The 13,733-nt window shown below is 36.7% G+C and overlaps 1 protein-coding gene across 1 annotated transcript in view; it reads left to right on the forward strand.

Annotated features, from left to right (window-relative positions):
- The first annotated feature begins 6,098 nt into the window (after nt 1-6,098).
- LOC132096007 (potassium/sodium hyperpolarization-activated cyclic nucleotide-gated channel 2-like) overlaps nt 6,099-13,733 on the forward strand; it is a 48,335-nt gene continuing 40,700 nt past the window's right edge. The window contains exons 1-2 of the mRNA XM_059501116.1: nt 6,099-7,104; nt 9,629-10,052. Coding sequence (XP_059357099.1) covers nt 6,185-7,104; nt 9,629-10,052 — 1,344 coding nt within the window. The 5' untranslated portion in view covers nt 6,099-6,184. The remainder of the gene's footprint in view (nt 7,105-9,628; nt 10,053-13,733) is intronic.

Consider the following 13,733-nt stretch of genomic DNA (forward strand, 5'->3'; position numbering starts at 1 on the left):
AAAGCCTGTTTTAGAGCCGCACCGATTACTTTGTTACTTTTCAATACAATTGTGACATTTTGCTGTAATGCAAAACAATCCGATTCTCATTACTGTAATACGAAAAAATGTGATTCACTTCATGTATTGTTAGTTGCACTGCCTTTAATTTGATAAATCATTTTATTACAGTATTTTATATTGTAGTACTACATTACAGTAATGAATAATGCATTACTGAATGCTTTCTTGTAAATAATTGTCATGAAATGATCTAAAATGTAATCTTTTCATGCATCATACAGTTTTCTTTTCTTTTGATGTTGGGGTTAAATAAAACCTGGATGTGTTTTTTGCGATTTACCCATATATATATATGAAACATACTTATTGAAAGAAATAAAACATAAGAGTTGTGTCATATTGTGAAAAGCCAAGCGATCCAAGAACATCTGTGACTGAGGAAGTTTTCTCTCCTAATATTTATTTGCACAGTGAAGATTATTAGAGCATTGAACAAACAGAAAAGTGTGAATGTTTTTTGGCAACATTTGAATTGATTTTCTACATTTAGCACCGTCCTTAAAACTCCTTGAAAAGAACATTTCACCCTGCATTTTTTGGGGCCTTTATCCAAACAGCACACGGCCCGAGAACGAGATAAAAGCTCTCTCTTGCTTTCCCTCACTCTAACTTTTATATTTTTAAATCTCCTCACATCCAGCTGTCTTCTCTCAGTCTGCCACATATTCAGTGACTTTCAGTTCAAGACAACTTTTTTTTTAACTTATTTTAAGTTGAATGGTTTGTTTTTGTAAATCATAATAAAGGAGAAGAACCAATGAATGAATGAATCACTGCTGATGATGAAATGTTTCATAAACTCATTTGTCTCTCCACAGATCACGAACACAAACTAACAGAGTTTCTGTTTATTCCAATTCTTTACTCTAATAGACACTTTCAAAAGTTATTTTTAAAATATATTTAAAGTTTTTTTTTGAAAATTAGAAGTTAGTTTGTATATTTTCAGTAACATTAATGTAAATTAATGTACACAATTTATTAATACATTTTCAGTATTTATTATTCAAATTTTAAATATTTTAGTACTTTAACTGAAAATTAGAAATAAGTTTGTTTTTTCAGTCATTTTAAGGATTTATTATAATTTGTAAATAATAATTTTACATTTAATTTGTTTTATTTTGGTTACCATTTATTTTCTTTAAATTAAATGTATGTACATAAATTGCAGCACTGATATGCAGGTATATATTGCAATTTTTTCTTTTTAAATAATGACATGTTTTATTGTTTATCACTATGTAACCCAGATCAGTGATGTAATCAAATCTCAAATAATGTAGTTTTTAATTTACACTCCCTAATTCCTCAAGCAGCAATTAAGGAGCCATTATTTATTTTTATTTTTTTTTTGTTGATTTGCTACTGCATTTTTAAACTAACCGGCGAAGAGTTTACTGTCTGTTCCAATATAATATACTCCATTCTTCAACAGCCAGGAGCTGAATCTTGAGACAGATTCATAAAGCAGTCTGCAGCTGCTAATTGCCATTATCTCTCTGTTGCTGCAAACTCGGTCTCTGTTCTGTACCGCTGTGTGTTTTCAGACTGAGAGCTCTCTCTGCCCTCTTGCAGTGTGTTTTTAGTGTATTTATTTCTATAGGATGCACCCAACCAACCATATATAAAGACTTGTGGGCTGTTTTTTGACTTGAGCCGGTTCGTGAGCTGCTCTTATGCTTCACTCTTAAAAATAAAGGTTCCCAAAGAGGGTTTTTTCATAGTGATGCCACAGAAGAACTTTTTTTCTTTTTCTTTCAGTGATCAGTTCCTAAAAGAACCACTTTTTTATAGTGTGAAGAACATTTTAATAAGGACCTTTTGTGGAGTGGAAAGATTCCATAGTGTTAAAGGTTCTTCATGGAACCATCGATACCAAAAACAAGCTTCATTTTTAATAGTGTTGATGCACCTCAGCTTTATCATGATAAAACCTCTTCTTGATTGGACACTAAATGATGAGTTCAAGTATACACTAAACAAATGCATCTTCGGTGTATTGTTTGTATAATATTATACTATTTATAAATGTTTTGAATTGGCTTTTATTTTTATATTTTCAGTTGTGATTTTAATTTTAGCTTTTGTATTTTTATGTTTTTGTAATTTTTTTTCAATATTTCTATTACGTCTTTATTTATTTTTGAAATGTTGGTAGTTCAGTGGTACTTTGTTTTATTTAGTTGCCAAAGCAACGTTTCTAATTTCTGTAAGTTTTTTTTTTTTTCTGATTTTTAGATTTTCCGATTTCATATTAATGTTAGTTTTTGTTATTTTGTTGTGCTTTTTTCAAGTTCCATTAGATTTTATTTTTATTTTAGTTTTAGTAGTTTTAGTGCTTCAACCTAAGCTACTTTTACTTCATTGCCAAAGCAACATTTCTAATTTTCGTTTAAGTTTTTCATCTGATTTTTATATTTTCAGATTACATTTTTAGTTTTTATTTTATCTTGTTGCTTTTCATTTTTAATGGCTTTTTTTTTTTTACAAATCTGTCCATTAGACTTTTTTTATTGCATTTTAATTTTAGTCATTTTAGCAACTTAAACTTATTTTATCAGTTGCCAAGACAACATTTTCTTTAAGCTTTTCATCTAATATTTCTATCAGATTTTATTTCTATTACAAATATAAATGACATTTTAATTCAATTATACAATTATTAATACATTAATTAGCCTTTATTGTTATAGTTTAAGATTTAATTTTAGTGCAACATTTAGTAATTTTATGTGCTTTTGTCATTTTTATTATTTTGTTATTGTTTTTTTTATATAAATATTTTAACCTAGCTAGCTTTAACTAATTTTTATTTCAGTCTTAGTGCTGCAAATTAAACCTATTTCCGTTAGTTGCCAAGGCAATATTACTTAATATTTTTTTATCTAACATGTATATTTTTTTTCATATACCTAAAACATTCAGTCTGTGATACAAATTCCCAGAGTCACGGAAAACCTGGAAATATTTTGGGGAAACTGGTTTGTATGTGTTATAGTGAATGTGTTTTTCCTGTTATGCTTAGAAATAAGATAAAACCTCTTAAATGCAATGCCTATAAAATGAAACCTTTATCTGTTAATGATTCCCATAACTGGTGTCCATCCGTAAAAACCTGTTGGAATTCTGTTTATCTCCTGAATCTGAAAAGCTTCCAAGATTGATCCACAAGATTGATCTCCTGCTTTCTTGGAACTTTGCCTTTTATGCAAATGAAGCCCAAAGCATCATCCTTAAATGTGTCATACCAGGAAGTGAGTGCCGGCATTCAGTTCTGCAGAGAGAGAGGGAGAGAGAGATTGATCCAGAGCTGTTCTGGCCAAACACTTCCCAAGTGGGAAGCAGAGCGTGTGGCTGGGAGCATGGCGACCCTGCTGACCTCCAGAGGTCAAGCGCTCCATCACTGAAGGGACACCGCAGCACCTCTCTCTCTCATCCTCTGCTGGGTTGAGACAACCTTTCAATGTCATTGCTCCGGGTCTGTCACACGTCAGCATCAGGGAACACAAGGTAAGATCTGACGGTCTGCAGGACTTCCTCGGGAATGACTGCAGTCTGCTGCTGTAGGTCAGCATTAGTCATATTCAAGGAGGAAGATGACTTGCTTTTTGGAGGTAATGTTCTCAGGAAGATGCTTTCTGGTTTTGGAAGGGGTCAAGAGCAAATGATCAGCTTTCTCTCGTGTTTAATCGATGTTCATGTCATGCATATGTCTGTTATGACAACAGAGACAATCGGTGAGTTCTGATTCTTGCATTGTGAATCTGGGATATATCCCCCCCCCCTCCATTTAAACCTGGAAAAAGGATGCTCTAAATTAAAATGAAAACTGAAGTTAATATTAAAACCTTCAAAATGTTACTTCAAAATTAAAACTGCAAATGCTTCACTTCAAAATATATATTGAACTTTTAGTTACATTACATTTTATATTTAAAAATAATTATTATTTCAGTTTTTTAAATATGTTTTATCTTAATGTTACTAAAATAACACTGTTTGGAAATTATCCTATAATATAATGTGTAATTATATTTGTGATTTATATATTTAATTATAATTTTAATGTTTTTATATTTTGATAAAATATCTTAATATATTTGCAAGAATGTGGTGGCCGTCTTGTCCTGCTGGATTTCTTTTTTTTTTTTTTTTTAGTCCTCCTTCCTCTTTTCTTTTTTCTTTAATGGCAAACATTTTTTAACATTTCGGCTAACATCTATATGTTCACTCTCAGAATTATTATTATTGTTATTTTATATATGTCTCTAGGGTTGTACCTATCAAAAGGTATATGTTTGTAACTTATTTACCCCTACTAAGCACCTTAAAAGTACGAATTAGTATCTAAAGTGTACATGTTAGCACATTTTGAAAGGGTACTGCCCTAATGACAGCTTTTCTACCTCTTTTTTTTGTGAGAGTGTTTGATATAAAATGCTATAAAATGAAGATTATTGCTGCATTGGTTTTGAAAACATCTGGGCAGATGAGGTCATAGAATAATCAAATTTCTTCTTCTTTAAATTGCACTCTGTATTTGTCCTACTGGTGATGGGACAAGTGTATTTGCGCTCTGGGGTCCCGAAGACACTCAACAGGTGTTTAAAGCTGAATGACCCCATGCAGCGGTTGTCCGCAGCTGCTGTAGTTCCACCTGTCCGCCTGTAGATGGCGCTGCGCTGCAGTCTGACCGTCACTGAGCGCATCCTCTGCTCTTATGACATCATAACGCCATGACGACAGCTACAGGTTTAGATAGAAAAAGTGCCAGACTGTTTATGCGACAATAGTAACTACTAATATTCCAGCCATCTGTTTGTGCATGCGACCTCATGCGTTTATAGATTTCTGCACAGACAAGACAGACTTGATTGATTGATTGAAGACAATAAATGAACAGAACGAAACGTGCTTTTTGCATCTGTTAGCATATGCATAGGCAAACATAATTAATGCTCTCATTTTATGTTAGCCTATTATGCGCGTGCAAAAACAAAACAATGCCAAAATAACGTTTAATCCCAAATGTTTTCTTTATAGGTAGTAGCCAGGTGTTTGCCTGTTCCTAGGTTAGTTTTTCCAAATTTCTCTCAGTTCTGGTAGTATTTTGTTTTTCTTTTATCTTAGTTTATAAATTCTATTTGAATTGACATTAAAACGTTTTATTAAAACACTTGAACTGTGACTAATATGCCAACTCTGTTATTAAATAATGTGCATTTACCATCATTTTACACTCTCAGACGGAAAGGTTGAAAAAAGTTGTCCACTGAGACGGTACCTTAGAAAAAGCTATATCTTTGTACATTATTAAGTGCATATTAATACCTCAAAGGTAGGCCTACATATTAGTAACCTACCTAAAGTGTACAAAGTAGTAGCGTTTGAAAAGGCTCCGCCCTAGTGACAGCTTTTGTACATTTTTTCAGAGTGTAGAGAAGTCCATACATTTTTTTTCTTCTTTTTTTCCAGTGCTGACAAATCACGTATCTTGGTAAATCAGAACTGCATTCTCTTTCTTATAAGCATTAATGTCATGACCTTGAGACGACTCAAAAGACGATGTTTGTTTGTTTATTTGACAATTTATTAATGGGGAAGTCGTGGCATAATGGTTAGAGAGTCCCGGGCTGGCAGGAATTGTGGGTGGGGGGAGTGCATGTACAGTGATCTCTCCACTCTCAATACCACGACTTAGGTCCCCGGGCGCCGCAGCATATATGGCTGCCCACTGCTCCGGGTGTGTGTTCACAGTGTGTGTGTTCACTGCTCTGTGTTTGTGTGTGTGTGTGTGCGCGCGTGCGTGTGTGTGTGTGTGTGTGTGCACTTCGAATTGGTTAAATGCAGAGCACGAATTATGAGTATGGGTCACCATACTTGGCTGAATGTCACGTCACTTTTTCACTTTAGAATGTTGAAAATCCTTTATATATGTACTTATTGGAATGCGCTCATGGAGTGACCCAACAAACAGTTAATAAACTAAGAGCTGTTTGATTTTGCTGGTAAAGAAATCACGTAGGTCTCTCTCTCTCTTTCTCTCTCTAACCCATCATCCCTGCTGATTGGTTTCCCACAAAGATAATTACAGGTCAGATCTGATCCGGTGAATGACATGGACCGGAATGAGCTCTCTCCCGGTTCGGGTGTTGCCATGGCGAAGAAAGCGGCCCATAAGAGCGCGCAGGCGCACCACTGCACCAAGGGTTGCCTGGAGTCCAACTCGGATGCAGCGGGATCGAACCTGAAACCCAATCACGTCGCCACGGAGGAGACCGACGACGCGGAGGAGGAATCCAAGTTTCATTCCAAGCATTCTCGCCTGAGGAGAGCGGGAGGAGGGAGCAGCGTCCAGATTAAGAGCTGCACACCGGGAGGAGGAGCGTCCAGGAGTTCCACTTCCACCGACGCGCGCCTGAGTGATGCTGAAGCTGCTCCTGTTCCTGACACAGTTAAGGGCGGAGGAGAAGAGCGCAAAGCATCTACTGTAGTGACCACTGTGACGGTAGAGGCTTGTAATGCTGGCGAAGGCGACGGCAATCCCTCAGCACCGCTTTCCAGCATGAAATGCAACAACAACGGGGAATGCAGGCGGGACTCCGGCACCGGGAGCCTCCGGTCCATCATGTCCAAACCCGACGGGAGCAAGCGGACGGCGCGCAATTCAACGACCAGCGTGGACGCGGCCAGCACGCAGAGTCAGGACGCCTCGAACCCCGGCGTCCAGGAGAAGAAGGATTCCAAAGTGTCCTTTTCCAACGCCCCCAGCAGGAAAGCCTCGTCCTCCGTCCACGGCGCGCAGCAGCAGCCCCGCAACTCGGTGACATTCCTCAAATCCGAGGATGGAGCGCAGGAGGACGGCGAGACGCAGGGCAGCCAGGCGAGCTTCATGCAGCGGCAGTTCAGCAGCATGTTGCAGCCCGGGGTCAATAAATTCTCCCTGCGCATGTACGGGAGCCATAAGGGGGTGGAGAAGGAGCAGGAGCGCGTGAAATCGGCCGGCAACTGGATCATTCACCCCTACAGCGACTTCAGGTAAGAGCGACTGCTTGGAGAAACTTTGCGTGAGAATGTGGCATCTATTGGATCAAATGTGACCTGTGAATGAAAAGTGTCATTTTTCAATTTTAAACAATATTTAAAATGCACGAGAGAGTTTTGAGATCTTGTCCTATTGGTGATTTTGAGCATCTGGTTCTGTTGATGTCAGCTCCAGTGCTGCTGTTATTAAAGCAACATATGTCTTCTTCAATGAATGCTAATGATTTCATTTTTTAGCATTAATAATACAAGTATTTTAATAATGGTCTCACACTTTTTAACCCTAAACCTTTTGATCGGTTTGGCTAATTTATGACGTTTTCAGTGTATTTTTAATAAAATGTCCTCACAAGACACTTTCCACAATTTGACCCTCAAAAGCATTTAAAACATAGACACACACTACCAAAAAATATCATTTTTTATGTGAGCTTTATATTTATCCTCTCATAAAGTTGTGGGATGTAATGTAACCAGGCTTTATGGGTTTTAAAGCAAAACAAAAAAGCTTTTAAACCTTTTTTCTTTTCATACACATTGTTGCACCTAAGCATTTTTGTCCAAGCTGAGTTAGATGTATTTCTACCTGAAAAGATAGCAATGTGAGACCAAATACACTGAAGCACATAAGCACTTTTTGTCAAGTAGATATCATCCTGAATTATATTTTAAGATATAATCACAATTTTAAAATACTGATGCATTATCTTCAGTAAATACAGTTTAGGTGTTGCTCTACAGATAGTCATGCTGTCATGCATTATGTCTGTATCAGTGAGGAACATCGATCCAGCTCCACAGTCAGTCTGGGATTAAAATGTTTTGCATGCTATGAAAACTACTGGATGACTCTTTACATAAGCTTTGCATTGCTCAGCGTTCATGCATCAGGTTGAGTAAATGATTACTGTATGTTGGATGCAGATCACTGAATGCAGCAATACTTGTGCTTGAGTGATTTAATTTAGGGTTTTTTGACATTGACTCTTCATCAGATCATCAAATAAACAATCAAATATTGTTGATGATGAAAACGTGCATGCAATTTCTGCATTTAGCCAAGCTATGCAATAACGTGCTCATATCCGTATCATTTTGCATCGTCTCCATAGAAAACCTGAAACTGATACATTTATTTCAATACTCCCACTACATTCATCTTGACATATCACAGAGCCTCAGAGCTTCTTAGAGCCTTGAGAAAAGAAACTGCCATTGTGTACGAGTTGCATCAGTCTCCAGTTATGAGTCAGCATGCACCTAAGCGCACTGCTGCTGTGACCTTGAATTACACACGTGTGCGAGCACCACGTGGAAACGGATCCCATCCGCTCCATGCAGACCTTTATTTCAGACCCTCAGGAATTGACTTGCACCAGTCGCAGCCGTGTGAGACTCTGAAATATCAGGGGTCTTCTGAGGTTTTCGACACTCTTGCCCTTTTTACAAGGTCAATAAATATCATTCTCTACAGCACATTGCAATGCATTATTGCATGCATCTTTGCAGTGCTAATGTTATTGATTTTTAGTGTTGCTTTCAAAGCAAAACCCATTTAATATACCTTATGGGTGATTTGCATGCTGCAATAATTATCCTTTTAAATGTATAGCCTTCTCATCAGAAATGTTCACATTGGACTCTTATTGGTTTGCCAACTATCAGAATATTTTTGTATGCATTTAAATAGCATAATCAGAATAAACTAAGCCATTTGTGTTCTTTTCCTGCTATTCTCATCTGAAAATACTGCCTGCTTTTGCTATTTTTAATTTTATTTAATTTTATTTATTTATTTATGCTGAATTTTCCTAATTTTTGGACAGAGGTTTAATCGACTCATTTTCATTCATGTCTTTAACAAAAGCACTCGAGGGCAGCATGAATAAGAAAATGTAGGTCACAAGAATCTTGAAAATGCATGTCATTACATTTTTTTTAAATGTTTGTAAAATGTTTTGAATAATGTCTCCTTGTTTCAATAGCTTGATTTTTCACAATTGTTTGCATTTAAAATCTATCTAATATTACTTTTATTTGAAATATATACAGTATAGTTACAAATTAATGTTCATCCAATAGTTATTAAATTAATTGATAATAAACTATAGCATATTTATTGACTTATTTCTATAAAGATTAATGAATACTAAACGTATTGCTCATTGAAAGTTAATATTAGTTAATGCATTTCTAATGTAAAGTCCAAAAACATAAATGAATGAATGCTTATAGCTATCTTTGTGAGATTTCTTGCCTAATGACTTCCTCTTGCATAGTAAATGGTTTATGCATTTACATGATGCATGCAAAATGTTAATAGGACTGAATTAGGATTTAAATTGTAATACTCATAATTGTCATTTTGATTAATTTGATCACTTTTGTAAATATACAAATAAGAACATCATCCAAGGGTTTACAAATGTGCAATAGTAAGATCACATAAACCTAACACTTACTTACTACAGAGCAACTAGAAAGAATATGTCAATATCTTTGCTTTTCTCTCCTGCAGGTTCTACTGGGATTTCACCATGCTTCTCTTCATGGTGGGCAACCTGATCATTATTCCCGTTGGCATCACCTTCTTCAAAGAAGAGACGACCACGCCATGGATCCTCTTCAACGTGGTCTCCGACACTTTCTTCCTCATGGACCTGGTGCTCAACTTCCGCACGGGCATCATTATCGAGGACAATTCTGACATCATCCTGGACCCCAAGTCCATCAAGAAGAAGTACCTGAAGACCTGGTTTATTGTGGACTTTGTCTCATCCATTCCGGTGGATTATATCTTCCTGATCGTGGAGCAGGGCATAGACTCTGAGGTGTATAAGACGGCTCGAGCGCTGAGGATTGTGCGTTTCACTAAAATCCTGAGCTTGCTGAGGCTGCTGCGACTCTCTCGTCTTATCCGCTACATTCACCAGTGGGAAGAGGTACGTCTACAGACACCACCACATTATCACATATATATACCCCATCAAAGGTGTCTACACAAAAAGCCATATCTATTAAATCGGTTAGATATGGAACCATGGAACAATTTCCACAACACAAGAAAAAAATATCATCCTTTTGGTAAATTATTATAATTATTAGAGCCTGACAGATATGTATCCTAGTTTCGCTAATTTTATGGGCTGATATGAACCGGTCACAGATATATCGGTATCAGCAAATAATCCACCGATATGCCACTGATATGAAATTTCTTTTACGGAACATAAAACACAGATAAAATACTTTTAATGGTGTAACTTAAAGTTGCACTCCACTTTTTTTATTTTATATAAATAGGCTCATTTTCCAACTCCCCTAGAGTTAAACAGTGATTTTTACTTTTTTGGAATCCATTCAGCCGATATCTGGGTCTGACTGTAGCACTCTTGGCTTAGCTTAGCATTGATCATGGAATCTGATTAGACCGTAAGCATCTCGCTCAAAAATGACCAAAGTGTCTCTATATTTTTCCTATTTAAAACTTGACTCTTGTGTAGTTACATCGTGTACTAAGACAGACGGGAAAAATTGCGATTTTCTAGGCTGATATGGCTAGGAACTATACTCTCATTTCGGCGTAATAATCAAGGAACTTTGCTGTCGTACCATGGGTCCAGCCGGCGCAGTGATATTACACAGAGCCTGAAAAACAGTCCCCAGCAACTCTGCTATAACTGCAACAACACAAACTAGCTGGGGACTACTTTCAGGCTCTGCGTAATATCACTTGAATCTGTATCGGCCCCCCAAAAACCCATATCGGTAAGATCATAAATAAAAAGTCATAAAATGTGAAATTATTATATTGTTGAGAAGTTTATTTATTGTTTAAAAGTCCAAATTATGACATAAAAGTCATTATGACATAACTAGTCATTATGAGATAAAAATCCATAATCATAAGATACAGACTCTTAATTATCACATAAAAAGTCTAAATAATGATGTAAAAGACATTTATGACATAAATAGTAAAAATGTAGATAAAAAGTCATAATTGTGACAAAAAATATAATTATGACAAGTGAAATAAAATGAAATAAAAATCATTATTATGATGTAAAAATAAACAATTATAACAGTCAACATTTGTTGTAATTACGAATTTAAACAGTTTATTCCATAATTTCGACTTTTTATCTCACAGGTTATGACTCACAGGGGCGTAGCACCAAATTCTGGGCCCTGTATACTCTCAATGTCAATTTTTTTTTAATTATTTGAATATAAACAAGTATAAATATTGTTTAAAGAGTAACTAAACCCTAAACCAACTTTTTTTAGTTAATGATCTATAAGAATGTGGCTTTATTAGTGCTGTTCATTGATTCGAGTAACTTTTTTGACATTTGAGTATAAAGTGTTTTAATTCTACAATATATGGTGTAAAAACGTCCGAGTGCTGCCCTCTTCAGGTTGAACGGTGGCTACTGCAGTTGATTTTTCCTATTGGATGTTGCGGTGGCAAGTGACGTAAACAGTTTCCAGCTCACCACGCCCCTTGGTACGAGCTACCACGCCCTTGGCAGTATAAAACCATCAAAATCACTGTAGTGAGTCAGGAGCTGGAATTGCGAGTATTGGTAACGACCAGGATAGACTATTATAGCATCTCTTTAGCATAGCAATTATATAGTTATTTAGATCTTCAAGTTAGCGTAGATTTATCTGTATTTAGTACAGTGGTCAGGATGGTACGGAGGTGTGTTGCTGGTTGCGACAGCACTGCTGGACTGCATAGTTTACCAGCAGACTTTAAAATTAGGAGCCAGTGGTTGCATGCACTTGGCCTGGAAGACCGCAAGTTCCCGCCTAGAGCTCGAGTGTGCAAACTGCATTTTACACGGGATTGCTTCTCCAACGCAATGGAGGTGGAAATGGGCTTCTCCACACAGCTCGCGCTGAAAAGCGACGCGGTGCGGGAGGTAAGACCGCAGTTTGAGCCAGCGGCTCGAATTGATATGAACAGACACCTCGACATCCTCCACTTCAGGTGAAAGTGGGGGAGAAAAGTCCTCTACTTCACATGATCGCTCTGTTGCAAAGCTACTTGCGTCACTACAGTCACTCTCCATTTTAGCATCTCTGACAGCAGCTGTCAATCAATCCGTCACTGCGAGTCTCAGGATCACGCTGCACTCGCTCAGCCCCGCCCTAGGTTCGTCCCCTCTATCTCCGCTGTGATCTGCCCACTTTTCAGCATTTTTCAAATATTGTCAGTGGGTGGAGTCAGGCTCTGAGCAGGGGTTTAGTTACACTTTTAGTTCTATAATCAAATCAGATTATAGTAATGACTGGTTCTTTCATTCACCACCTGAATTGATGTTTTTGGCCTACTTGTGCTCAAATACCTTTAAACCTTAGGCTACATCGGGTTCGTTTGTGTACTAACATTTTGATCCATGATACTGATGCAAGTTTTAAATTAAAAAACATTTATTTTTGAACAGGAGAGTGTCTGGCACTGAGTTCATTCTCTCAGTTGGTGTTATCAATATATTTTGAAATGAATAATGACATCAATTGGAGGGCCCAATTAATTCGAATTAGGCTACAAAAAAAAAATGTACAAAAAAAAAATACAAAAATTGATGGGATTTCAAAGGGCCCTCTCCCTAGATGGGGCCCTGGGTAGTCAGGTCCACTTTTCCCCCCACTACCACGCCCATGATGACTCATAATTTGTCATAATATTTAATTTACCAAGATTTACCAAAGCACAAGTTTTTTCTTTTTCGAAGATTTTTTAAGTTATTTGCTTTACAAATACTCAGTGTTTTAACTAATGTGATTTGTTACGTAAAAAACTGTACTCTGCATGCTCTGTGCAATATCTGAATGAAATATGAGCATGAGTCTCCTGGTAGACACAAATGGACTGTGGGTGTTTTGACATACCTAATAGAAATAGAGGACATGAAGGGTGCAGGGATGGGCCAGTCCAAGTTGGCACAGGTGAATAATGGACGATGGGCCTCCCAGCTAAAACCACTTAGATAGTGCTCTTTTATAACTTTAATAAAGGTTTAATGGAGTCTTCAATTAAGCTTTGTTTAAAGTTATGATGAAACGGTATAGCGTCACATCTGTCCTGCTTTATTGTGACACATGTGAGTGTAACGGATTATCGAAAAAGGAAAAAATGTAGGCGGAGACTTGGCTCTAATGCATCAGGTGCTGATTGGGTGTTTAGATGTGGGCGTGGCATTTAAATGTGCAGGCAGATAATTGTAAGATGGTGGGGGCGGAGTTTAAACATGGGGGTGGGGTTTAAGACTAAATGATTTGGGAAGCTACAGTTAGGAGATTTTGATTAAACATTAAAAGGTTAAAGCATTTTTTTTTAAAAATGAAACATCCACAGATGAATTGTTCATTAAAATAGATTTCAAGGATCAGTTTTGTCTCGTATTTTTTGCTAAAAACCTTTAGGAAAAATACATTTATACTTATTGACATATTGAGACATACAGCAAAAGTACAGAGCAGTATTTTGTCTTTAATGACAAATACGTGAGTTCTGTGAAGTTTAATTGAATAATTTTTTGGTTTGAGATGTTGAAATCTTTTCTCTGAATATGAGATATGGGCTCTCTTTCTGAGGATAAATATCTGAG

This window comes from Carassius carassius, chromosome 20, assembly GCF_963082965.1.
Source record: "Carassius carassius chromosome 20, fCarCar2.1, whole genome shotgun sequence".
NCBI classification, from domain to species: Eukaryota; Metazoa; Chordata; class Actinopteri; order Cypriniformes; family Cyprinidae; genus Carassius; species Carassius carassius.